The following is a 27,885-nucleotide window of genomic DNA, read 5'->3' as shown; positions in this document are numbered from 1 at the left end:
TGCAACCAAAAACTTTATCTAAGTCCTTGTAAGTGCTTGGACTTGCGATAGTTCCCTCTAGTTAATCAGTCTGAGAACGCAACACTGAACAGATAATAACTGGTTATTTTGGGTTCCTGGACTCAGTTCCAATTATGGGAGGGTTCTCCCCACACCAACAAGCAATTCTTTGAACACCAACTGGGTGTCTTGACAATTCAACTCAATTGTGACACTACCTACCCAAAGACAACATCAGATTCCACAGGTTAAGGGTTCAGTCCCACAAGTCTGCCCTGCCCTACAGCTGTCACCAACCAGCTACAGATTGGAGGTTCCCACGACCCCTACCTTGGAAGTCAGAGCCAGTCCCAAGTCCAAGTTGTATTTCTGACTTACTGGCGATAAATCAGAGGTTCCCATAATCCCCTCCTCAGCTTGGATAAACGTGCTATAGTGGCTCACAGAACTCAGAGAAACACTGTACTTACTAGATCACCGATTTATTGTAAAAGGATAGAACTCAGAACAAGATGGAAGAGATGAACAGGGCAAAGTATGTGGGAAGAGACACAGAGCTTCCAGGCCCTCTCCAGGCACTGCACTCTGAACATCTCTACAAGTCACCAACCTGGAAGTTTCCAAAACTGTCCTTTGGGTTTTTATGGAGGCTTCCTTACATAGGTATGATAGATTAAATCACTGATCATTGGCAACTGAAATCAATCTCCAGCCCCTTTCCCTTCCCTGGAGGTCAAAAGGGTGGGATTGAAAGTTCTAACCCTCTAATCACATGGTTCGGTCCACTGGCAACCAGGCCCCATCCTTAGCTGAGTTCCAAAAGTCACCTCATTAATGTCACAGAAGACACATTTATCACTCTCAATACTTAGGAAATTTCAAGAGTTTTTAGAGCTGTGAGCCAGGAACGGTGGAGAAAGACCAAATGTATATGAAAAATATATTTTGGTCATCTGAAATCTTATAAATCACAATACTGCACTAGTTGTGACTACAGTTACCATGGCTTTTGATAAGTGAACAGTAGTGTTTGTACCATGGTTATAAGGGCCAACTGTTTAGGCATTCTCTAAATGTGGATTATTGAGAACATAATACTGTGTTTTACCCCGTCTATCTCCCTCCTTTTTTTCCTATACAAATCTAACTCTATGAAGACTCTCACACTTTTTATATTCAATAATATGTATAAAAAAGGAACACTATTTAAAAGAATACACATGGTTAGGTAAGATAAAGTATTTGGTAGTAACTTGCTTCTTTAGGGTCTTCATAAACACACACACACACACACACACACACACACACACACACTTAGAAATACCTAAGCATAAGTAAATGTTATAAACAACTTAGAAATTCTTGGACTCAGCCTTGGTAGAGAAAGTAATGAAGCAAGGTAAGAGGTAGGAGGATGCTGGCATTAGAGAATCTAAAATCTAATTCACAGTGGCTTACATTATAAAGAAACCAATCTCACATAAAAAAGAAGTTCTGGGCTTCCCCGGTGGCACAGTGGTTGAGAGTCCGCCTGCCGATGCAGGGGACACGGTGCCCCGGTCCGGGAAGATCCCACATGCCGCGGAGCGGCTGGGCCCGTGAGCCATGGCTGCTGAGCCTATGCGTCCGGAGCCTGTGCTCCACAATGGGAGAGGCCACAACAGTGAGAGGCCCGCGTACCGCAAAAAAAAAAAAAAAAAAAGCGGCTAATTCAGTGGCTCAGAGACATTGCCTAGGACCTATGTTCTTTTAATCTTCCATGCCACCATTTTTTGGAATGTTGCCTTAACTTCTCTCATGCCTGCTGCATGGTTGTAACATTGTCAGGTATCACATCCAAACAACTGTCCACAGCAAAAAGGGACCATGTTTTCCAGTGCTTTCTTGATAAGACTAAAAAAATCATTAGAAATGTCCAGAATACCCTCTCCCATGATCATTGGCTGAAACGGAGAGTAAAATGGGTCACCATGATCATCTTAGTCTAATCAGCATCTAACTCCTCAATGTCAGAATGGGATAGCTTGGTATGAAGAATGGGGCTACATGAAAGAGAGGCAAATACTTTTTTTAAAATGAGGATCTTTTGTACAACCTTCTGTGTTTTACCTGCCAATTATTTTCCTTATATTTTTTGCTTATTCCATAAGCTTCCTGCCCATAGTGGCTATTTCACTTTTCTACCCATACTTTCACAAACCTCAAATTCCACCCTTTCTCCTCTCACTGATTATCATTCCAACTTTGAGAGATCTCATGTCGTTTCTCATGAGCTTGCTCATCTTTCCTCCTCCCCACCTGAATATTTTCCCATAACATGGTTCTCCTTTTATTCATTCATTTATGCATATATTCATTCAACAAATATCATCACCCGTAATAAGCTCGGCAATGTCATAGGCACTGGAAAGATGGCAGTGAAGAAAACAGTCTAATATGCTTCATAGAGCTCACATTTTTTTGAAGGTTCTACTGGGAAAAAAGACAGTAAATAAAACAAATAAGTAGAATATAAATTATGGTGGATAAGATAAAAGCAGGAAATGGTAGGAAGAGTGAGGTCACAGTTGCATTTTTAAACAGGGTGGTCACGGCAGGCTATATTGAGAAAGGAACATTTGAGAAAAGATTTAAAGGAGGTAATCTCTCAAGATATTTTGTGGGGAAGCACTGAAGGCAGAGGAAATGACCAAAGCAAATGGCACTTTGGTGGGAGGATGCCTGGTGTCTTCAAGCAGAACAAAGTGGGGAAGGGGGAAAAAAGTAAGTTATGGGATCAGAGAAACAGTAGAGGGAGAAGATTATACAGGACTTTGTAAACCGTTATAAGAAATTTAGATTTACTCAGGGAGATGGGTTGAGCAGAGAAGCGATAAAAAAGATGTTTGTATTGACGGGATTATCCTGGTTGCTGTCTGAAGACTGTATATGGTTAGGCTGGGTTGGGTGGTGGGGAGGGTTTTCGTAAGGACAGAAGCAGGGCCAGTTTGGGAAGCCAGTGTAATTTTCATAGTAAAAGATGACAGTGGCTTGGACCAGGGTAGTAAATAGAGGGGGTGGTAAGAAATGGTCAGATTCCGGGTATGGTGTGAAGATGAAGCCTGCAGTATATGCCAACTGGTTAATTATGAAGTATAAGTGAAAAAAGTGTGTTCTTTCCTTTCATTCTGTAATTGTTTTATCTCAAAACTCTACACTAGGTATTCCCTTTCCCCAAACATCTTTAATTTTTTTCCTCTCTTCCTTGGTCTCTTGACCTAAGTCTACAAAGTTGCTTCAGTTTCCACTTCATAAAAACAAAACAAAACCAAGCAAAACAAACAACAACAATAACAACAAAGCCCTTTGGAGATTTGATAATCCCCCCAAGTTACCTTTCCATTTTATTCATTTATTCATCCACGTATTCATTCACAAGTTTTATTCACTCATCATCTTTTTGTAATTCTCTAGTTTTCTAGGTTTATGCTTAATCTTAGCCTCAAAACTCTGCCTTCTTGACAGCAATTTTGGTGTGAAAATCACTTACTGGGTTTTCTGTGACGAAGTGATTTGTTCTATAACTACCTCGATAATTTTTATTTTTGAGGAAAAGACTCTTTCCTTCCATATCATTTATCTCTGCTCATACCATACTTCTATTCTGAATAACAGAATGCAGTTGAAGAAAAAGAGGATTTAAGTTTACTTCGTAAATGGGATGCATTTATAATGGTTTAAATGAGAAATTTCCTTTAAAAACACCCTCCTACACACTAACTCCCCAATCCTTCTCTCCTGCCCTATTGGTGACCATTCCATATTGAATTTACACAGAAAACATACATGAAATTTCCAACATTTTCCATCTTCCTTTCATTGACCTCTAATAGAGACCACTGTTGGGGTTTTTTTTTTCCCTCTAAATATTTTAAAGGAGGATGGAATAGAGTAAAATGTGTGTACGGTGGTTTCTACACATAGGAGAAAATGTCGCCCTGTGGTTTGCACTAAACTGAATGATACCTAGTGTGGGAGCAGAAAATGAGCTGGGCATCGTTCAGAGTTCAGAAGAATTAGCTCAACGCTCCTTCGAAGAGTGGAGTATGCGGCACAGTGGGAGTCAGCGTGGGAGAGAAGATGGTAAAAAGAAAACTATTTCTCAAGATAATTTTAGCCACTGGAAGGAACAACACTTTGGGCAGGACAAGGCCTTGACTAAATTATGGAGTCAGAGAAACGTGCCTCTGGCACCTTCAGCTTTCTCCTCTTCTGTCCCTTGTTTCCCTCTACTCCTGAGACCTCCAGGAGCTCAATGCCGTTTTCCCCCTCTCATCTCAACCACATGCTCAGAGAGTCTGCAATCTGTATCAGAAAACATGGGATAGCTACTCACAACAGCACTTGCTTCATGGGCCTCCTCACTCGTGGATGATGGAAAATCTTTGCACTTGACATTAAGGGAAGGTGAGAGAATTTACCATGGAATCTTCCTAGCATCGCAGAAACAGTATCGTGTTGGGAAATTCCAATTACACATATTGGTCTTTGTTTCACCCACTGGACTTTTCCCCTCTAAACCATTTGAAGGCTCTGTCTGTAATCCCTATTTCTTGATAAAGACCCTCCTTCAATTTCAACCTCTTCATTAAACACTCCATTTACTGTATTTTCTTTACCTTAAAACCTGGTTCTCTCCTAAGGACATTCCTTCCCCTGTAGGCCTTTCATAGGTTACTTATCCTTCCACATCACATATTCCTCAGGGCACAGAGCTGGGGGTCAGCAACTCCATGCTACTTCCAGACATATGTCACACAGAAATGTAAAAGTGAAAAACCGCCTTCACTGAGACTCTTGACATCTAGTTATCCCATTGAGGCTCTTGACATCTAGTTATCCCTCTATCTTTCAACTTTCTTTAAAATTACTATTTACTACCAACTTCTGGGTAAAGAATTTCTGTCCACCCCAAGCTCTGCTATCGTTCTGGGTTACTTTAGTGCCTATATAATAAAGAGGAAACCATCACCATGGGCTCATTTCTCAATTGTAATGATTAAATTCTAATGCAATTAGAATTATCATTTTAGCCATCCTACCTCTAGTAAACATATTACCTGACTCTCCCTCCCATAAGGAGTCCTTATGTCTAATATCAAACTCTCTCTTTTCCTTCTAGCTTCAGGCATCATCCCCACAATACCTGCTATTTCACCTAATATACACATTCTTCTTTGAATTTATTCATTTTATTCTGGTCTTTCACCTCATTCTGGACTCATTTATCCATTCTGGACACAGAGCCTATATAGAAATTTCAGTAATCCAGTGTCTAGTAGATATTGGGAGAGACAGGGGAAAGGGAGTAAAGAAATGGAATTTTTTATTCAAATCATTATGGAGAAATTACATTTACTATCCAATCCTTAGTGATTACCCCCATATCTTTTAAATTCACCAGACGAACATGGGTTCTTGTAGAACTGAGTAAAGAGGAACTAGAGCTTCCTGGACAAAGGAGGTACAAAAGGAATCAAAAAAAAAAAATCTTCATAGACGGCAACTAAAGCTAATTTCAGAACAAATCATTCTTAAATCTCTTAAACCTATTGTGACAGATTTTCACGCTAAGATTATGGCCCAGAAACCAAAGTGTCAAAGCTATATTGAGCACAGATCTACAAGTCTGGAGACTGTAAAGGGAAAAAAACAGCAGATTGAAGAACCCTGAATTCAGTATCTAGCATATAGCAGGTACTCAGAAAACATTTAGAGGGAATGCTTCCATTAACAGTGTTAGAGGAGTTTGTTAACAGGTAGAATGAGCAAGTCTGTAATCCTTCCCTCCACCACCCCATAGTTTACCTGCTCTCTGTGGGCACTTTCAACCGTTCTCGCGGTATTTGCAGTCATCTGTATGCTAATGGCTCCCAAGTACATAATAGTCCCCTAACTTCTGGATTCTTAAACCCATGTGCCTACTGAATTTGTCCAATTGTATGTTCCACCAGCATCTCAAACCCAATATTCCAAAATGAAGCTTTTTATTTCTTCCTCCAAATATACTCCTTCTCCTATATTTTCTTAACTTAGTTAAGTGCACCACCCAAGGCAGTAACTGAGGTAGCATTCTGCACTTCTCTCTCTTAAACTCATCGATAATCCTACTCATTCTACCTCCTAAATATTTTTGAAACTGTTCTCTAATTTTCCTCCTATTATCACTACCCCAAGGAATTATCTCAACGTCTCTCACATGAACTATTACAATAGAATGAGTCGCTCTATCTCTAGTTCCATTCCCTCAAGTCCGTAGTATTTTATCTAAATGTCAACTCCGACCACATTTTTTTCTTAGCCTCTCCATCCACACCATGCATTTTACCTTGTGTTATTTACCCTAGGTTACAGTAAAAAACACCAAGCACTGTTTCCCTGTGCACACCATGCTGTTTGCTCTTGATGTCTCTTCTGCCTGCGTACCCATCTTTTCATACTGCATTCCTACTCATCTTTCAAGATTTACCCTGGAATCATATCTCACTGAAGTTTTTCCTGCCATTCTAGTATGGGTTAGGAGTCCTTCTTGCATCCGTTTCTATAATAAAACTTCTCACGTTGTTTGAAAATTATCTGCTTACATTTCATCCTCCCACTCCAGGCTATGAACTTATCAATGGCATAGAGTTATCCACGTGCTCCTTATCACAGTGCCTTGCACATGGGGTATTCAGTAAATGGTTTGAATGCTGTAAATTAAACATATGTAGTGCATCTATAGGAACCCAAATGAGGGAACACGATGTAAAGTCCTCCACTAGCTCCTCCACTAGCCATCCTTATTAACTCTACTACTTATTTGCAAAATGGGGCCTAGAAAAGGTAAATAGTAAGTCTTCATAGTTTTGTTTCTAAAATTACTGACATTGTTACTTATACGGAAGATGAATGGAAATAAGATGAGCTTTGGAGTCATTTTCTAATACTGGGTTCCCCATTCATAAACCTTGTAAGCTTGGGCTTATGGACCCTGATCCTCAAGGCCTGCCTCTTTGGAGTAAGGAAAATAGCACCTACTTTGTAGGGTAGTTTTAAGAATTGAAGATAATATACCAAAAAGAACCTGGAACATTCAATATTCTGTTATCATCATTATTTCTATTATGACCTTGAATATAATCACAAAGCATTTTTTGAAAACTGAGTTAATATTTGTAAAGCACGTAAAACAGTACCTCAAAAGTATGTGTGTATATGTGTGCGTAACTCTGTGTATATCTCTGCTTTAGTAAGTGCCTAAAAGATATATGAATTTATTATATAAGAGAAGTAATTTTCACTGATATTTTATTAGCTATAAACTCTGAAAAGCTTTAACTATTTTAATTGACAGTTCTAGAGTTCTGCAATAAGCCCAAATGGAAAGAATTATACACCTGCAGCAGAGACTATAGAAGCATTATTAGCTACTTTAAACAGTACATTATGGTGAATGGAATAATGAATAAGTGAATGAATGAAAATGTGGTTTATTTAAGTATCTGGTAAACATAGTTAAGCTGTAATTATAGTTATAGACAGGAAGAAGTGTCCCATCCAAAAGCAAAGATAAGCTTCCCAATCTGTAAATGACATTTTCACCTTGGATACAAGAACTATTTGAAACTTCTAAATAAGTCTAATGTATCTCTTGCTTTATTGGAATAAGTTGGGATTTGTATTTTTTATTTTGCTTTGTAAAATCTTTTACCAAAAGAGAGTGGGTTATGAGAGAATAAGATGTTTCATAAGCAGGGGCACCTGGCAGAGTGTGTGCATACGTGTGTGTGTACATGAGAGAGAGAGACAGACAGAGCGACACAGATAGAGACAGAAAGAAGAGCTTTGGGGCATGAAGAGTGTAGATGTCCTAAATTAGCTATGAAAAAATTTAAATTAACTGGAAATTAGCCTAACAGAAGATATTCAAAAATACTTTTAAGGAACCCTTTGTAAGGAACCATGAATACTTCTATTATTCTATTAATATTCTTTTAATTTAAGCTCTAGAGCAGCATTCTGGCTATGCAACCCAATTCACAAATAAACACAAAATATTTTCTATTGAAATGTGGAATGTCCTTCGATGATTGGTACTTCACAAGGGATCCTCTTCCAAGGTGTTTTCTTTGGTGAAATAAAAGCTGCTCAATCTGGTTTGGTCCGATGCTTTACCTTCTCAAAGAAAGTCTTTTAAGCTCTTTTCCTCTCTTCTTTATGGCTTAGACCTAAAGTTACTGTGTACATACTGTCTCCTCCCCTTCCTTCTCCCATGAGACTGTGAGCTCTATAAGGCAGGACCTGAAGATTATATTTTTCTCTCTCTATCCCTAGGACAAAGCCCATTGCCTAGAATTTAATAGATGCTCAACTAATGTTCACTGAAGAAGGTAATCCAGTTTGCTTGATTTAACGAGCCATTTCACTTTCACTCAAATACTAAATACTTTTCACATCTAAGAAGAGAAAGAAGTTATGAGCAAGCCCTTTATCCCAGGACAAATAATGATTTTAATTTTGTTGCCTTTTGTTTTATTTAACATGAATTCTGAGACAGCAGAAAAAGAAAACTTTTTTTAAAAGTGACTATATCAAGAGTAAACAGGTCTTCTGCTGGTCACTTTATCACTACCTGCTGAATAACAGGAACGTGGACGAAGTGGCACCAGATCAGGCTCCAGATTTAGAAGGGAAAATGTAATGAAGATAATAATAAACCTTAAGAGCCTTGGACGCTTGCAAGGTCTACTGACTATTACGCTCTCCTCACTAGGCTTGTGATTTTGGTCAAGTCAGTTAAGTAAGTCTCAGTTTCCTCATTTGGCAAATGGGGATAACAATGCCTCTTTAATTACCCCACAGGCTTAAACTGATGAATTAAAAAAAGAGATTATTTCTGTGAAAGCATGTTGGCTCTGAAAACTGTCATACAAGTATAAGGGTTCATCCTGATGCACCATGTAGCAGACAAATGTTGGAAATCTCTTAACTTATTTTAGATGAAATTTCTAGTACCTTCCAGATGTGGTGAATTGTTAGCTCTGATGTAAAAGCTGTTTAAGCCACTCACCACAATGCAAGCAGCCCAATACTGACTGTCACACTTCAGCTTAATGGTTATGTAAACCTCTCACATCCAAGGAACGTCTCTTTTCTCTTTTGGCATCACCAGTCTCTAGTATCACGCTCAGACACAGTACCACTCATGGAAGGTTCATTAATGATAAGAATGACTTTTTAAACTAGAAGGCAAACACATTATAATGGCTAAAAGTGTAGGTTCTGAACTTAGATTCCTGTGTCCAAAATCCTGGATCAATCTACTTAATCCTTATAATCTTAAGTTTCTGCTTCAGTAAAATGGATACAATGATAGCAGAGGCTCTGCCACAAGTTGTTGCCAGGACTACATTTGGGTCAAATTCTAGCACCAGGTCTGGCATATGGTAAACACTAAATTCTAATGTACTGATATTCATCTTTTTCTTAGAGGCTATGAATTACATCCTTTTTCCACTGACTATTAAATATGATCAACAGGCAATGTAAAAGGGTAGATCACATGTGGCTCAACCAAGGAGTAACAAAATTACCCCCCAGTGTTATCGATATACCATCACAACCATCTATAGCATCACAGGTCAGCCACCGCAGTGAAAGCAGGAGCCCTGTTCGGGCGAGGGGCCACCCTCTGCAGCCCCAGCTCTTCCTCAGCCCGGCCAGGGAAGCACACAATCACATCTCTCTGTTTGCTCCTGTCCCTGTTCGTGCTCACCAGGTACAAAGACAGGAGACTGGCCCAGCACAAGTCGGAAATAGAGTGTTTCACCCCCAAAGGGAGTATGGGGAATGGTGGGAGAGCAACAATGAGCAGGTAAGCAAAGTGTGAGTGGCCTGAGGTGGTGTGAACTAAATGTACGCAAGCTACAGGAACAGGTGGCTCCCTGGTCTGGGTCCTCACTCCACCGTGCCTCCCGTGCAGTGTGTCCAACCTGGGCCACCACTGGGTTTCTACGTGCGTTTGATTTGCAAAAACCCACGCCACCCACGTGTGAAGTGATGGGAGCCTCCTGTCCCGGACGCTGCTATTCCCCAGGGTTGTGCGCTTTGCATGTCTGAAGCCTCAGCTCACAGTCAGTGTCCCTGTGGGTTTTAAATTACTGGTTACACGCTTCTGTGGAGTTTGCAAAGTGGAAGAGATTGGAGGAAATACACATTTCAGGACGATCCAATTGCTTAACAAAAACAAATGCAAAAGCCTAGGACTGGTTTTGAGGGAAGGACTGCAATGGAGGGGAGACTCCAGCCCTGATCCCACAAGCCTGGGAATTCATCTGACTTACTTTGAATGAAATGTCATCTCACAGCCAAGGGCAAATGCCAGGCCAAACGAGTGAACTGTAGAGGCCACAGGCTTTTCGTGAACTGAAATCAGGAAAGCTAGTCCTCCTCTAGCTACCGTAGCTTTGCAGCTCCCTTCCTTCTCTGTGTTTGGTGGTGAACACACCCTGTCGCTGTGCTGTGCATGTTCCGTCATACCAGGCCCTCCCAACCAAGCTGTGCCCAGGAAACTGGGGTAGCTGGAACTATAAGCATCGACTAAGCTTTGTCTGCATGAAATAAACGTGCTTTATTGCATGGGACTGGGTTTCAAGAAAAAGGCTCTGGAGATAAAGAAGGCTGGAGGAGCCCTGAGTTGGGAAATTGTCCCCCATGAACTAACTCCCCACCCCTAATTTGTTGTGGCTTTTCCCAATCCATCTGTGGTACTGAAGTGTGGGAGGGAAGCTCTCGCAAATCAGCCTGGATTAAAGGAAAGGGGAAGTGCAGAAGATACAGTGTGTACATATGTGTGCCCATGTGCTGAGAGCAGAGCTTGAGATCCCGCTGCAGAGCAAGAAGAGAATCTAATCCCGTGAACTTTCACCTCCAAACGTTGTTCTATTCCGCAGTAGTGGGCGCCTTCTGGTTTTCAAAATAATGCCTAACTTTCTACAAGGACACTGCACAACTTCTGGGGGCCGTTCACATCACAGTCTGTGAAAATGATGCCCTGAACTGTGCAGTGTACAGCCTGAGCCATCATTCACAGCAGCCCTGGTCAAGAGCTTGGCTGACTTCGTTCACGGCTCCCAGAAACAAGGCAGTGAGAGCACGTGTACACGTGCAGGCACATATGTGTGCACACTGGTGTACCTGATAGTCTTATACCCACAATCCCTTTATACAGCTTTCTTTGGATCTCAGTGTGTCTGGAAGATAAGCCTCAGTGGATCATTTTGTGGCGGGTAACTCAACAGACTGCTACTGGGGCTCCTAGTTTCCTTCCATTCAGATATGACTAAGTGGCACAATTCCTCTACTTGAAAATCATTCAGACAGCATCAGAGTTGACAGGACACGGTGAAAATGACTGCATCAAATGAGCGCAGGGGCTCTGTCCAAAGTGACCTGTAATTTGAGGCACTGTCTCGGACTGGAGTTCCCAAGCGTAGCAAACTTGGCTGCCTATCAAACATCCTAAGGCAAAGTCTTGGTCAGCACAACCTAGGAATCTGTAGTGTAACAAGTTTCCAAAGTCATTCAGATTTAGTCAGTCCATAAACCGATATTCTGAAATAATCCACTTGTGTAGGAGATGAAGCTATTCATGGTAAACATAAGGTCTCAATTCCGTCAAGCGGTATTCTTGAGAGAGTTTAGTCAGTGCTTGGAACTCAGATCTGATCAGCCTAGCGATTAGATTTGCTCAAGGCTGTCTTGTTTGAGAATGGGGGTGGGGGGGAGGAGGGAGACGGAAGACAGCAAGGGGATCCCAGCTTCCTTGGGTCAGGTCCAGATCTACAAAGGTAGCCACTCAATGTGTTACACTGTAATGGTCTAAATTTCCCTACAACAGTAAGATACCATTCAGCATTTGTTTGAATATAGCCAAGGTAATGGCAAGGCTTATTACACTGATATGTTCTGCTAGGCAGAGGGGAGCAGTGTATGCTGCAGTTAAGAGAGTTCTGATGGAGCAAACACCTCAGCCTCACAGATAAGCATAGTTAAGTAGAAACAAATGATCTTCCCTTCCTACTTTTTCTTTCCATTTCTTTAACATCAAGTAAAAACTGACAGAGAGAAAGCATATATGGGAGGAGTCCTATTTGTTTATATGAATACACACAAAGAATATTTATCCAAAAGAGATAAGTTTAAAATGAATATTAAGAGAAAGATATTAAGATATCAGAGAGGAGACAACTGCAATGTATACTATTTCTAAATAAGGGGTTAGAGTAGTTAATCCCAATTTGCTTGTTCTGGAATAGAATGGAAGGGCTGGAAAAAGCATAACTGTATGAAACTTTCATAGATACTTTTAGTACCAGCTGATAAGGCCCTCTTTCTTATCCATTCCCACTCCTCCCCCCAGTTGCTTCCCAGAGTCACAGTCAAGCATCCTATTTACTCTGCAAACATCTGGGCTGATTCTGCAGCCATTACCAAACCACCAGTCCCAGGGAGGGGCCGAGGGAAGCTCCAACAACCACAGAAAACCAGGAGTGTCGCCCGGCATCTCATTTGCCTATGTTTTCTATGATGACACTACAGAATGGACCGGACCCTATGAAGTCATGCCTGGGGAGATCCTTGCAGAGCCATGTTGCCGGGCAGGAGAGAAGGAGTTTTACAAGGCGTGCAGTCATAGCACGGCACAACAGCATGACCTTATCTGCAACACTGGCAGGGCCTTAGAGACACCCCCTCACATCTCCCCCCTCACCCCCCCACTTGGAAAGGAAAAGGAACACTGTATGTATCCCTAACACTCTAGCTTCCCGAAATACTATGTCGCCGTTTTCCCTTTATGTGAACATTCTTTTTCTTTCTGTCTGACTATAGCATAACTTGTCACCTTTTCATATTTTCACAGTGGACAGTCTAAGTGTGTTTCAGAGCAGTCTTCCTGACTGCAGAAGTGAAAGAGAGTCCTAAACAGGGAGGTGCTCTAAGAACCAGAAATTCCCTAAGCACTGTTACGTGGGAGTTCATACGGAGATGGTCCGCTCTCCGGATTGGCTAAATCCTCAACAATGAATGTTACTATTGCCTGTCTCAGCAGGGGGAGTCCACCTCAGTGCTCCCTGGAATCTGCATTCTGATGTGCTCAGGTTATACCCCATGAAGGAGAGGCACAGATATTGAGTCTCCCAGTCTCTCTTTGAGAAAGGGCCCCCTTAATCAAATGATACAGATCTAAAGCCCCCCTTCAGTGCCTGAAGGAAGGAGGGTGGTAGGGGGTTATTTTTACTGTTGCTACGTCATGATATCAATTATGTGAAAGATCAACCCCTAGTCAGCTGAGTAACTGCTTTTCACCTAGTAGATGCAGCATCTAATTTTAGTGGGTATAATTGTTCAATAACACCTTAGGGAATCTAGTAACAGCAATGTAATAATAGTCATTATTAAATGAGTAAGGGACTCAGATTTGAAAGTAACCCCAAAATGTGATACCTGTGTTAGGATTTTTTTGCCTCTCATTCCCTCAATTATTTCTTCCTCCATGTAATGATCATTTACTAAGCATCTACTATAAGCCAAGCACTGACAAGACTCTGGAGATAAATGGATGGCCAAGTCAAGACTAATGCCCTTGAAAATCAATTGTCTATCAGGAAACAGAGTCAGAAAAAGAGATCACTGCAGTGCAATATGGAACCCCTCTCCCATAGAACAACTGTTTATCATATTAACTCCTCATTTAATATCATAAACAATAACCAATGCCAGTGCAAATAGAATTAAGAGTAATAGAAACTAAATAATAATAAAATAAACCTGAATCGAGTGTTCAGAAACAGCTAGGCACACAGTTATATACAATTCAGAGTCCATAAAATGCTCAATCTAAAGACAGAGTGGCAGATCGGATAAAAATACAAGAGCCTACGATATGCTGCCTACAAGAGACCCACTTCAGGGCAAAGGACACACACAGACTGAAAGCAAAGGGATGGGAAAAAGACATGTCATGCAAACAGAAATGACAAAAAAGCAGGGTCCCAACACTCGTATCAGACAAAATAGACCTTAAAACAAAGGCCATAAAGAAAGATAAAGAAGGACACTGTATAATGATAAAAATTCAGAGTCCACAGAAGAGAAAGAGGCTGCCTTTGCAGCACAGCAGAGGCCAGCTGGGTGCTGAGCCATAGGCTAGGATGGCTGCAGTAGTCTTCTCTTCACTCCTCCCCAAAGTCAACTTCAAATTAATGTTATAACTTATATTTAGAGATGTTCTAAAACGAGTAAGACTAATAATCAATTGCTTCCATTACTGTAATTACTATGCATCAGATACTGGGGTAGTCCCTTCACAAATGTTATACATTAAGTTCTCACAAGAACATTATAAGCAAGATATTTTTCCTTTCCATGGCATATATGAGATCATACAGTATTTGTCTTTATCTGCCTTATTTAACTTAATATAATGCCCTCAAGTTTCATTCACGTTGTCACAAACAGCAGGATTTCCTTCTATTTCAAGGCTGAATAATATTTTCTTTATGCACATTTTCTTTATCCATTTGTCCATCAATGGACTCAGGTTGCTTCCGTATCTTGGCTATTGTAAATAATGCTGCAACGAACATTAGGGTACAGATATCTTTTCAAGATATTGATTTCATTTCTTTGGATAAACACCCAGCGTTGGAATTGCTGGGTTCACATGGCAGTGTGATTTTTAACTTTTTGAGGAACCTCCAAACTGTCTTCCACAGTGGCTGCACCAATTTATATTCCCACCAAAGTGTGCAAGGGTCCCCTTTTCTCCACATCCTTGCAAACGCTTGTTATTTCTTCTCTTTTGGATAAGAGCCATTCTAACAGGTCTGATGTGATATCTCATTGGGGTTTGGATGCGCATTTCCCTGATGATTAGTGATGTTGAGCACCTTTCCATGTACCCGATGGCCATCTGTATGTCTTCTTTGGGAAAATGTCTCTTCAGAAGCGACACATTTTGTTTATCCATTTATCCACCAATGGACATTTAGGTTGTTAGGCTACTATGAATAATGCAGCAATGAACATCGGGGTGCTAATACCTCTTTTGAGATCCTGATTTCAATTTTTTGGATATATACCCAGCAGTGGGATTGCTGGATCAGGTGGCAGTCTGTTTTCAATTTTTTAAGGAACTTCCATACTGTTTTCCCCAGATGTTGCAACATTTTGCATTTTGCACAAGGGTTCCAATTTCTCCACATCCTCACCAACACTTGTTATCCTTTGTGAGGTTTTTTGATTAATAGTTATCCTAACAGGTGTGAAGTGATAATACTGTAATGTACACTAAAAAATTTAAGAGGGTAGGTCTCATTTTAAGTGTCCTTACCATAATACAAGGAAGGAAGGAAGGAAGGAAGGAGGGAGGGAGGAAAGGAATGAAAAGATACATCGTGAAGCACGTGAAGCAACCCAAAGGGAATGGAACTGGAATTGACTTAGTGCCTCACATCTGTGGCATGGCCCATTTTATGCAATAAGCAAAAATAATCCAAAGAATTGCTTTCTTAAATGAGGAGCTTTTTATACATAATAAGCATGTTAGTGGTAGATGTCCAACCAGGATTCAAAGCCTCGAAACCAGAGTACTCTTCATACATCAGATTTAAGTTACATGCATTAGCTGAGGTGCTTTAACTAAGGTCAAAAGGAATATTTTGTCTAAACAGAAATCATTTTTCAGCAACCACTGTAAAATTCCAGGGACATTCTCTTATCCTACAGTCCCTCGGAAGTCATGTCTGCAATGTTCAGGTGAATGTTGACACAGAGCTTTGGAATTTATTATCAGGTCATTTTATGGACACAAACTTGGGTGTTGCCATTTCCCTTGCTGCTCCACAAAGGTATGTCTTGTCAGCCCTTTGGTTCAGTGTGTATCTTGGCCCTCAGCACAGAGACAATATTGCGTGGTGGCAGTGATCTGGATTTAGGGTCATATTTGAGGCACTGTTCTGCCTTTTGAGTTAGACAACTTAGTTAAGTTCCATAAACCTCAGTTTTTGCATCTATAATACAGGTTAATAATACCTGTCTATACCAAGCACTCAAGGTGAAAGAATTTACTTCATTTGCTTGACACTCCCAGCCCACCTACTCTGCATCAGGTACCATATTAAACACAGGAGATGCATGTAGTGGCTGCCCTTGGAGTGTTCCAAGTTTTGTGCAGGAACAGACCTATAAATACGTCATCAGAAGTGCTATGTCAAACAGCTGTTGTGAAGGTCAAATATAATAATACAGGTGAAAACACCTTGTGAAGTAGAAAGTTCTATTCAAACGGGAGCTACTATCATTCCAAGACTCTCCTTTGCCATCAATCCCAATCCCACGTTTTATTCAAGGTTTAAATCAAGCTGGATTCTTCCACAAAGTCTTCCTGGAAGCTTCAGCCCACAGGCACGAAACAGCTGTGTCTTCTTTTTTTTTTTTTTTAATTTATGTATATTTTTATTTTTTTGGCTGTGTTGGGTCTTTGTTTCTGTGCAAGGGCTTTCTCTAGCTGTGGCAAGCGGGGGCCACTCTTCATCGCGGTGTGCGGGCCTCTCACTATCGTGGCCTCTTGTTGAGGAGCACAGGCTCCAGAAGCGCAGGCTCAGTAGTTGTGGCTCACGGGCCCAGTTGCTCCGCGGCATGTGGGATCTTCCCAGACCAGGGCTCGAACCCGTGTTCCCTGCATTGGCAGGCAGATTCTCAACCACTGCACCACCAGGGAAGCCCAGCTGTGTCTTCTTTTGTTCTTTCTTTACTCACTTGCAATCTGGGCATTATAGTGATGGCTGGGGGAAAAAAATCATTTCCTGTTTTGGGGAAAAAAAATCATTTCCTATTTTGGAAAAAAAAAATCTTCTAATCTTAGTTGAAGCACCTCAACTAAACCTAGAACTTATATCTCAGTATGAGGAGTTTAGTTTTGAGTCTTACTGAATTATGGATCGAAAGAAATAGCTTAATTTGAGAAAGAAAACTCGGTGATGATCCAACAAACTGCCTCTGCTTGGCACACGCTCCTGCATGCCCTGCGTTAGATGCTTCCTCTTTATAAGAACTTGGGGGAAGTAGCAGCAATCCTAGACCACCAGGCACTTTAATAACCCACCCTGATTGGCCATGGAACATTCTGAAAAGGGCTCCGCTGCTGTTAGACCAAAGGTAAGTTAAAATAGGGCTGAATGGTTCTCCTCCCGCTAGGATTTTATTAGGGACTAAATGCCTACTAAGAGATGTCCTCTGAGGGAATTATCTTAGAAGCATGCAGCCACTACTCCCGCTCCAGCTACTTAAAAGAGAGGTGAAAGTCCACCACGGGGTGGTTGGAAGGGTTTCACAGGGTTAAACACATGGCATTAGTTTCTTGGCCGTATATGCGAGATGTGTATTAACTGGATCTTATTTATCCATGTTATGTTAACATTCCCCAGGCTTTAAGGCCTCGGTAAGCTCCACTTTATTTTCAAATCCTTCCCTGAAACTTCGTTCCCCCGTGAGCAACCCTTTCTCTGAATTCCTCTAATACCAACAAGAAAAACCCAAAGTGCAAGGACAAATGTCTTTTTTTCACAATGGTTTTCATATCAGTATGTTCCTTTCCATCCTCATTTTGGCCACAACTGTTAGCATCTTACACTGTATCCCTGCACTATTAAAACAAGCTCTTAAATCTACTCTGGGTACCACTATTGCTTGTGTCAAATCTTCTTGGTTCCTCATTGCCTGAAGGACTAATTAACTTAAATACTAATTAAGCTTGAACGTCTTCCTGAAGTAGGACCAGGACTGGGGCCAGACAAGGAATAAGGTCAATGGATGAAGCTGTGGTGAAGGTTTAAAGAAGATTATGGCATATACGGTTCCTGAGTTCAACTGTTTTTGTTGAGCTCGAGAGAGAAGATCAAATCCATAAAATATTAAATAGCAACAGAGAATTCTTACAGTTGAAGAATAACAAAGTGATGGGTACTTCTTGATATATTCATTTATTGATTGATCAAGCATGTAGATGACATGTGCATCTAATAATCAGAGCATCTTTCTGGTCTAACATATTAGACCACCCATTTATTCCAGACACTAATAAGAAGTCCAAGGCTGATTACTAATGAGTTATTAAAATAGCAAAAGAAAGTATTAGGTTGGCCAAAAAGTTCGTCCGGGTTTTCCTGTGCGATGTTTCGGAAAACCTGAACGAACTTTTTGGCCAATCCAATATAAGAAAGAAGACTCTTGTAGGTCAGGGGTGGCCAGGAAGAATTTTTACAGCAGACAAAAAAGTCTAAACTCTACCTTCTGATGCTTTAACTTCTTACTCTATACCTACACAGTCAAACTGGACTACTGGTTATTTCCTGGAAAATTCTTTGTGGATTCCTGGACTTCTGTCACTGCTATCCTTCCTGGAGAGCAATTCTTAGCACTCTCTTTTTGGATTTTGCCATAACCTACTAATTATTCAAGGCCTAGGTGCAATCTGCCTCCTGTAGGCAGGCAACATTCCCTGGCCAACCCCCTCCCACTAGAAGTGATTTCTTCTTGTGAAGGTCTGAATCCCTTGTGATCCGTCCCCTCTAAGAACTCAATGAACTGACTGCTTGTTCCCATGCTCCACCATCTCTCACTCACCTCATGTTTAGCATCCTTCCTCCTGGCCATCTGCGTCCTCATTTCAAGGTCCTAGGTAAAAGGAAAACAACCTCTATCAGAATACTGTAATTCATATTGCTAGCCTTCTTCTGTAAGTATGTTCTCTTGAAATCAATTATACCCTCTTTGAGGGAAGTCTCTTACATCAGTAACTCGCAGCCGCAATATCAAAAAGCACCGATGAATCAAAATCATTGGCAAAGGTACCACAAATCACTTACTACCAATATTAGATGAAATACCAAAATTTTCAAAATAGTGCAGATTTAAGATTATCCCTGAAATTACACCACTCTCATTTACTGGTATTCCAAAATAAGTCAGAGAGAAAATAAGTGTGCTATACACAGGACAACTGTCTTCTGCTGAATCACAACATGAAAAAAAAAGGCTGAAACTGCCTTATAATATTAACGTATATGGCTGTAAGCTTCAAGGGCCTTCATCATAAAGGCATCCAGTCATCATCCTTGACAAATATAGGTGCTCAATCAACCTGTGCTCTTTGAGGTAGCAACCAAAGAGAGATGCAGGGTGTTTTCTTGAGACTGCAAAATATATTGCAGTGTCAAGATTAAGAAGTAAAGCAGGGCTTCCCTGGTTGCGCAGTGGTTGGGAGTCCGCCTGCCAATGCAGGGGACACGGGTTCGTGCCCCGGTCCGGGAGGATCCCACGTGCCACGGAGCGGCTGGGCCCGTGAGCCATGGCCGCTGAGCCTGAGCGTCCAGAGCCTGTGCTCCACAACGGGAGAGGCCACAACAGTGAGAGGCCCGCGTACCGCAAAAAAAAAAAAAAAAAAAAAAAAAAAGAAGTAAAGCAATACAGGGTAAGAGAGAATATAAATCAAATTACTACTAACTTATCTACTTAAACACACATAGCATCACAGGTTACATCTGAGGCTCTCTGCCATGGAATAAGGAGAGCTCACTTCAAAAAACAAATATGAACAGGGTACTGTCATGGAAAATGGAATTGAAAATCATGACATGGTATTAGTCCCCGCTTTGTCATTTTCTGTGTAACCCTGGGTAAATCACCTATTCTGAGTCTCGGTTTTCTCATTTTTGGAAGGAGGATAAACACTTTGATCCTATCAACCTCTGATAATCAGTGTTCCTAAAAGTGCTTTATAAAGCACTATGAAAACAGGTGGTATTGCTTTGATTATTATGCCTCTATCAGGTAATTTAGTCCTTGACTTCATTTCCATTACCCAAGTGTTTTTCTCTATATGTGCATCTCTAATGCATACATCATCCTGGCCATTTAAATTGTTTTTGACAGCAGAATAGCTATTTACATCCATTTATGCTATAAGTGGGTAAATTTATATAGATGATTCTGCCATTTTCTTATATATTACGGTGTGTTTTTCAGTGTAATTGTCAAAATCAAGATGTCAGGTTTTAGGCAAGGCTCAGAAAGAAATTCTCCCACATAATTTAGAATGCCTGAATATAAACAATATCAGATTCCTCAGTATTTTTTAAAACTATATTTCTATATTTTGTAGTTCAAAACAAATTACTGAAAGTAAAATAGACTGATTTATAAAAGTTTAAGATAAAGCAGAAACTAACACACCCCTGTAAAACAATTATACTCCAATAAAGATGTTAAAAAATTTTTTAAAATTAAAAATAAAAGTTTAAGAAAATGTGCAGAAAATGGAACTGCAATTGCAAATTTTCTGCTTATAATATTCTTACTTCATAAAATTATTTTATTGACCTAATATTGTCTGACGTCATTCCAAAGACATATTTGCTAATGATGTTACAAGGTTTTTGTATTTTTTAAATACATTTTTGTATTAGGAAGCTCATAACCTTACTATACCTCTCTCCTGGCTACCCCTTAACTCAAAAATCACAAAAAAAGAGAGGTTTAGTAATGAAGATAATTTTTTCATAAAAATAATTTTTTGATTTTCAGAGGATACATTTGATTTTTCTTATGCCCTGAAACTATGCAACTTAGGAAAGTATTAATAAACAATGTAATGTAACAAAAGGAGGATAAGGGCCTAGTTTTTTTTTTAATTCAGTGAAATATTCTGAGAATCTTAATTGCTTATATGCCATTAATAAAACCCTAAATGAGTTCTGAGGGGAAAAAATCACACAGATCATTCAACAGCCATTTAAAATGAACACAAAAATTCTAAATCCCTGGAGTTTTTTGACAGTCAAACTCTCTCTTTACTAACATTTGCTTCCTAACGACGGTGCGCCATGGCAGTATGCTCTAATGCCTGCAGGTTTGGGGGATGAGTAGAGAAATTGGGAGAGGTCATTGAGCTGACATTTGGAGCCTGCTTGAAATGAATAAGTTAGTTAAGTGTCCCACATGGAAGAGAAGAGGGAGAACAAACTTCTGAGAATAAAGGGAGAAGGTGTCATTTTGGCAAACCCAAAATCTAAACAAAAAGCAAACAAACAAAAAAGCCTAACCCTCTTTCTTACTGAAAGGCTGAATTTTGTGGGTTTTGTTTTTCCAGAAATAAAGAGCAAATCATCATAAAAATGAGAACACTAGACTACATAGTATTATATATGGCAAAAGGGCTGATTGGTGCCTGCAAAGACCAAGGTTTTTGTGTTGTTTTCTTCTCTTTTGTTTGGCCAGTTTGTCCTCCTTCCCAGATGTAGCAGACCATTGGTTCTGTCTCTCCCTCCAATCTTCTTTCCTCTTCCTCCTTTTCTAATGCCCAAAATATTAGCTGGGGAAGATGAAGTGCTGTAGACAGGTAAGGAAAAGTTTGTTCCTTTTTCTTACCTCAGGCCCTAGGACAAATGTATAATCCTGATGTTTAAAAAAAAAAAAATTATCAGCCTAAATACTAATAAACAACATTTTACCTCCATTGAATGGAAAGTTTGATGGCAATAACCCCTTGCAGAGGTGCTATGCTTTATAAAACACCCTAATGTATATTACTCTTTTGGTTCCTCCCAGAAATCACGTGAGGTCAGAAAGGGTGGTTCACTTCTGTTTTTTACCAATAAGCAAAGAGGTTCAAAGGTATTAAGTGACTTGCCCAACATCAGTCATGGCCAGATCTTGGAGCCATATTCTGGGTCCCCTACTGGTAACTGCCTCAAAAAACTGTCATCACTGAGAAGTTTCACTAAAACAGATATATACGAACTACAAAAAAGAAATCAACACTTCCTTTGTGATTTTCATGATAGATATCAAGATCTGTCTTGTTGTACTTAGTTTATGAAATACCTTTTCATACATCCTTTTCAGTACACACTGAGTACTAATGATTACATTGAGTTATAGAAGAAGTAGATGGATCCTCAAGACAAAAGAATTTCATTAATATTGAATGATTTTTAAAACTTAAGTCTAACAAAAGTAATTAGTATGAATTTTTAAAAATGGAATGCATTTATCCACTCAATTATTAGCCAAAAAATATTATTGAGCAGGCAATGCACTGGGTATTGTGGATATAACAGGAAATGAAGAACGTTCTGTCTCTGCCTTCAAAACACTCCATCCAGCAGATGAGATGGACATACAACAAAGAGTTATTCAGTGCCTACGGCAGGGACAATGGGAATCTAACCCAGTCAGGAGCAGGGTCAGGAAAGCTTCCTTCAAGAAAAAGCAATTAAGGAAAAGTCAAAAAAGAAAAAAAAAAAGATAGGAAGTACTTAGGTAAAAAAGAAGGAAAAGGCAGAGGAGGCAGCTCAATGAAAGATCAGGAAGAAGTAAACTTTGGAAGTGGAATAATGTTAAATTTAGTGGAGGAGAGGTGATCACCCAAGGTGACAGCATAGGGTGAGAAAAGACACGCCGCAGAAAAAAAACCCTGTAACTCCAAAGCTGGGTACAATCGGTCAGGGTAAGAAGGAACAACCAGAAGTATGTTATGGCCTTACCATAAATATTTACTTTGCACTGAATTCTCTGTTCCTCAACCAAAGCTCAAAACAGCCTTGGGTACAGTCGGCCCTTCATATCCCCTGGGTATTAATTCCAGGAGCCCCAGCAGAGACCAAACGCCAAGCTGCTCAAATCCCTTACATAAACGGCATAGTACAATGAATACAGTCGGTCCTCGGTATCCTCAGGTTTCGCATCCGCAGATTCAACCAACATTAGACCTGACTGCTTTGAGTTGCATCCGCAGATGCGAAACCGCAGAGGGCCGACTGTAATACATTATTTTTGTTTCTTGAAACTTCGTATTCACACAGAATGCAAAAAATAACATCTTAGATACCTTCTCCTTACCAGAACCTTTCACTTTCATTGTCTCATTTCATCTCCTCACAACAATCTTCACCAAATGATATACTATCTGCTTTTTCTTTTACTGAGGCTTAAGGAGATTATTATTTTCCAAGCGTCCAGAATGGCAGATCCAGAATTAGAATACAGATTTTAGGATCCTTCGTCCATTGCACTTTCCATACACCACACAACAGCCCTGTTGCCTTAAGAATCCTACTCATCCATCAAACGCTCATTAAGATCTCGCTGCGTGCCAGTGAACAAGGTAGATGAGGTCCCTGTCTTCATAGAAACTACATTCTATTGATAAACAGATTAACGTCTCTTGTAGGTCAGTTTTTTCTTAAGAATCTCCATTTGCTTTGGAGAAAAAAATATTCCATGACCCAAGAAATGAAATGAAGTGCTCAGATTTGGACTCCATGTCTCTGGTGTGTCCTCTGTCCATTTCCATTGTTATTCAGATTGTCCGGTGCACTCTCTCCCAAGTGGCCACAGACCCTGTGACGCTGTGAGCAAAGACATGGCCAGGAAAGATGGCAGTACTTTGTACAGATTGCTTGGTTAGGACAGTTTCCTTCTCCCACATTGAAAACCCAAAGGTTTTTCAATCTGCTCTCATGATTTGGAGCCCGGCTACATGTGATTCCAATGACTGTCACTGTTAAAGTTATGTTCCATCAAAATCTCTCTGTGCTGGGAGCAAAAACTTTCCTAGAGCTTGGCAGAATGAATCCAGTTTTACTTCTAGTTTCTAGCCCATGCTTTGTGTCAAAAGTGGCCTCAGCTACCTGAAAAACTAATTGTCCCTCCGGACATGTCTGTTTCTTATCTTGCCAGTAGGAGAGAAATGGAGTTGTTGGCAACCATCCTCCCAATCAAATCCCATAAATCATCTGGCCCATTTCTTCTGTGCCATGTTCCAGAAGTTAGTGGACACTTGGGAAAAAGAAAAGTAATGCACTGAAAACATAAAGGGTGGCAGGTCAGGTTAATGCAAAAAACATAAAAACAAACCCTGAAACTCTCTGGGAAGGAAGTTAACAGGTTGGCAGGGTCCCTTCTGCTGTGCTGGGAATGCACAGCAACCTCCAAACCTGGAAATAATTTGTTCATTATTTGCAGGAAAAGGGGTGAGGGTGGAGGACATTTCACATTCAAGAATTCTGAAGGACACCAGGTTGCAATACACTGGGTATATTAAATGGAATGAGATTTCAGTGCAAGGAGCAAAGAAAGGAAGACCACAAAGTGGAAAGGGACAGATGAAGACACGGGGAGCAGTGTGGGAAAGAGGCAGGAAGCATGTTGTTATAGGGGCTGCAGAAACAGTGGTCCCTTATCAAGGGAGTGGACGTCTCAAGCAAAAGAGAATCTCGAAGTTGCAGTTGGCAGTCCCAAGGCAGGTGGGCTCCAAACACAATTCAGTCCCTTGTCTGATAAAGGCGGGTCAGCCCTCCAGCAAGGAGGCCAAGGGAGCAATGGGAAGCCAGGGAGAAAGGATAACTTCTTGTTAGAACTTCTCAGTTTGTGAAACACCTGCTGCAGAATCACTTTAGGGAGCAGGGGGCTGAGTGCCTGTAAAATGCATAGATCCGTGGAACCCAATCTGGACAATGAGAATCTCCTGGGGTTCACCCGGGTATTTGACAAATACCCCAGGTGAGTCCTATGCACAATTAAGTTTAATAGCCACCAGCTGAGATGATAAAATTGGGTGGTCAAAGCCTTTGTTCAGAGACTGCCCAAGGCTATCTCTTGGTCACAGCACCTGGAACAGAGCTGTCTGGATGTAGCAGAGCCCCCAGTTACAGAGATCTTGTATTCCTTTGTGGGAAATCACCCCAGGATCTCTCCCTATAAGATCCCTGAAGGTCAGAGCACATCACCTGACCATAGGTGAGGCTCTCGATAGTTTGTGGTTCCAGGTAAGGAAGGCACAGTCAGGCTCTGAGGCTGAGGCATCAGCCGCATTAGATTCTTTCTTCACCAGAGCAGATTTCAGTTCCCAGAGTACAGATGAAAAAGGACTACTTGGGGAAAAGAAGAGGGAGAAAGATCCTAAGAAACCATGTCAGTCAGACAACACTCATCGAGACCCTAATTCGAAACTATAAGCTAGGTGCCAAAGGCAGGAACACTGCATGCTCCCTCACAGAATTGTTATTCAAGTTTTAGGCCTTAAAATAAACGCGTGAGGAAATTTCTACCAAGTAGAAGAGTTCTAATTAATTACAAATTAGTATATGTGTTCACTGAATTTGTATCTTCCACCAGATAAGCCAGACTAAGTACAAACATGTTCAAAGTCAGGAGTTCTTACAGAAATCCCTAGTTAAATGCACCAACCATGGGCGTGCAGAATAAAAACTGAATTGGAACCACTACCTACTTCCTGGTAACCCCTGACTCCCACCCCTTCCCTGCCCTCTGATCACTGGGTTGAGCTGAGGTCCTAGTTCTGTTTCCTTTCAGAGGTTGCCCACTTTGGGAAGCCCGTGCCCTGTCACCGGAACGTCTGCACACAACCACAATACTGCAAGCCCTAGCTTCTAGGTCTGCAGCCTAACCAGCTGTTGCACTCACGAGTGGTCTCAGAACTACTGCAGAATCCCCATACACAGCCCTTTATCCACACTAATATCCCCTTTGACACACTTCCGTGGTCATGATGAACGGAAGACCAGATACAAGAAAGCAGCCTTTCACTCAAGCAAGCAAAAGCCACGTCCAAGATCTCTTTCCCTGGTGTCCTTTGATGCCCTATTTCCTGAGAAAACAAGAAAAGCCCTCCCCAGTCCGAGTCCCACGGCCGCCCACCACCGGGGAAGCCCTCCCGTCCGGGGCCTCGCGGAGTCACCTCTTGTCTCTCTTCTCTCCGCAGCTCCAATGGAAAATCTGTCACGTGGGCGCAGAACGAGAAGAGTAGCCGGGGGCAGCACCTGTGGCAGCGGCTGTCCATCCACATCAACAAGAAAGAGAACCCCAACCAAACTGCCGTCATCAAGCCCTTCCCCAAGAGCACGGAGAGCCGCGGCCTGTGCGCGGGCGGCGCGGGCAGCGGCGCGGGCGCGGGCGGCGCAGGCGCGGGAGGAGGCGGGCCCGAGCCCCCGGACGCCGGCCCCAAGGCTTTGTACGACGTGGTGGAGGCCGAGGAGCACTTCCCCGCGCCCGCGCGCCCGCGCTCGCCGTCGCCCATCAGCACGCTGAGCCAGCGCGCGGGCTCGGCCGGCCGCACGGACGACGACTTGCCGTCGCTGCACTCGGAGCCCGCGGCGCGCAGCAGCTCGTCTCAGGGCTCGCTCATGGAGCAGATCAGCAGCGTGGTGACCCGCTTCACTGCCAACATCAGCGAGCTCAACTCCATGATGCTGTCCACCGCCGCTCCCGGCCCCGGCGCGGGCGCCCCGCTCTGTTCGTCCTACCTGATCCCCAAAGAGATCCAGCTGCCCACCACCATGACCACGTTCGCCGAGATCCAGCCGCTGCCCGCCATTGAGATCACCGGTGGCGCGCAGCCCGCGGCCGCGGCCCCGCCGGCTGGGGGCGCTGCCAGGGAGCCCCCGTCGGCCGGGCCCGAGGCTGCGGCCGGCAAGCCGGACCTGGAGGAGTTGGTGGCTCTCACCCCGCCGTCCCCCTTCAGAGACTCGGTGGACTCGGGGAGTACCACTCCCAACTCGCCAGTGTCCGAGTCGGCCCTCTGTATCCCATCGTCTCCCAAATACGACACACTTATCATAAGAGATTACACTCAGAGCTCCTCGTCCTTGTGAATGTCCTTGGAAACCACGCTGGGTTCCCAAACGGAGCCGAGACCTCCGGTGTTCCCACAGACACAGTCGCCTGATTAAAACCCGAGGTGGAAGACGCCAAGTACACCTGTAATGGAAACAAGAGATTAATAGTGCTATTCAACATCAACCGACGAAGACACCAACTACAAATCTTTTGGCAGATCTTCTTCTAGTGGCCTTAGAAAACATGGGCTTTTAAGAAACACTGCTTCTGTTTTTGAGGGCTGACAAGGAGTCTGTTGAAACAGTTACATACTAAGTGCTTTGCTCTAGGGAAGCAATGAGTGTGAAACAGCGTAATGGAGGGGAAAAGGCATAGTTAATAAGCAACTGTAAAAAAATATGTTTTGTTTGTTTACGTTAATTCTTTTCCCAGAAGATTCTTTGATTCACCAAACATGAATGTACATTTTCTAACAAACTCAAAATCTGGGACCAAAACGTCAACTTTTCTCTTCCTCTTTTTTTTTTTTTTTCGTTTTTTCTTTCCTTTAAAGACCTTGGAAAGCAGTACTTGGGCCCAGTATTTACTGAGGCCTTGACGTGAGTGTGTCCCATACACAACACACAACTGTATGAAGAGGGCTGCGCTGATGTATGTAGGGCTTTTACCAGACTTTCCTCTCCAATTTGGTTGTGACATCCTCTTCCAAAAGCCTGCATCTTGGATTCCACCTAGTTATTTCAATTCACCTCCATTAACTAAGAAAACCAGTGGAAGATTTCTTGACTATTTCACCATGTTGCCAATCAATACTGGAGTAGCAAAAAATATTTTCTGGAATACTGTTTTGTAATTCCCTCACTGGGGTGCGTTGTGTAGCTGGAAATTCTCTTTATAATAATAATAATTCTTGAGCTCCAGCTTGGCTATCTCTTTCATGAAATGTGGCCACTCCTCATTATGAATGCATTGCCAGCTAAAATATTTAAAGTACGCATTTGGGCTTCTTCATTCCTTTCTTTTGAAAACCTGATGCACAAAGAGCTCCTCTGTTCTTTTCAAGTCCCACCACTGGAAGAACGGTCCATAGACCCAATGAAGACATTGTCATGATTGGAGGGACTGTTCAAAAAATTAACACAATCTTAATACACTGGAAATTTT

The 27,885-nt window shown here is 41.8% G+C and overlaps 1 protein-coding gene across 5 annotated transcripts in view; it reads left to right on the top strand.

Annotated features, from left to right (window-relative positions):
* GRM5 (glutamate metabotropic receptor 5) overlaps positions 1-26,756 on the top strand; it is a 543,349-nt gene extending 516,593 nt beyond the window's left edge. Inside the window, exons 8-10 of one of the 5 annotated variants that reach the window (XM_060157880.1) lie at positions 9,800-9,895; positions 25,868-25,982; positions 26,565-26,756. In XM_060157880.1, the coding sequence (XP_060013863.1) occupies positions 9,800-9,895; positions 25,868-25,982; positions 26,565-26,756 (403 nt within the window). Of the gene's footprint in view, positions 1-9,799; positions 9,896-25,867 lie in introns of all 5 variants that reach the window. The other 4 variants (XM_060157879.1, XM_060157881.1, XM_060157877.1 and 1 more) reach the window with 4 other exon arrangements.
* Positions 26,757-27,885: the final 1,129 nt, after the last annotated feature.

Source organism: Lagenorhynchus albirostris, chromosome 9 (assembly GCF_949774975.1).
Source record: "Lagenorhynchus albirostris chromosome 9, mLagAlb1.1, whole genome shotgun sequence".
Classification (NCBI taxonomy): domain Eukaryota; kingdom Metazoa; phylum Chordata; class Mammalia; order Artiodactyla; family Delphinidae; genus Lagenorhynchus; species Lagenorhynchus albirostris.
The sequence above is the reverse complement of the archived record's forward strand: the minus strand, read 5'-3'. Positions and strand labels throughout refer to the sequence as shown.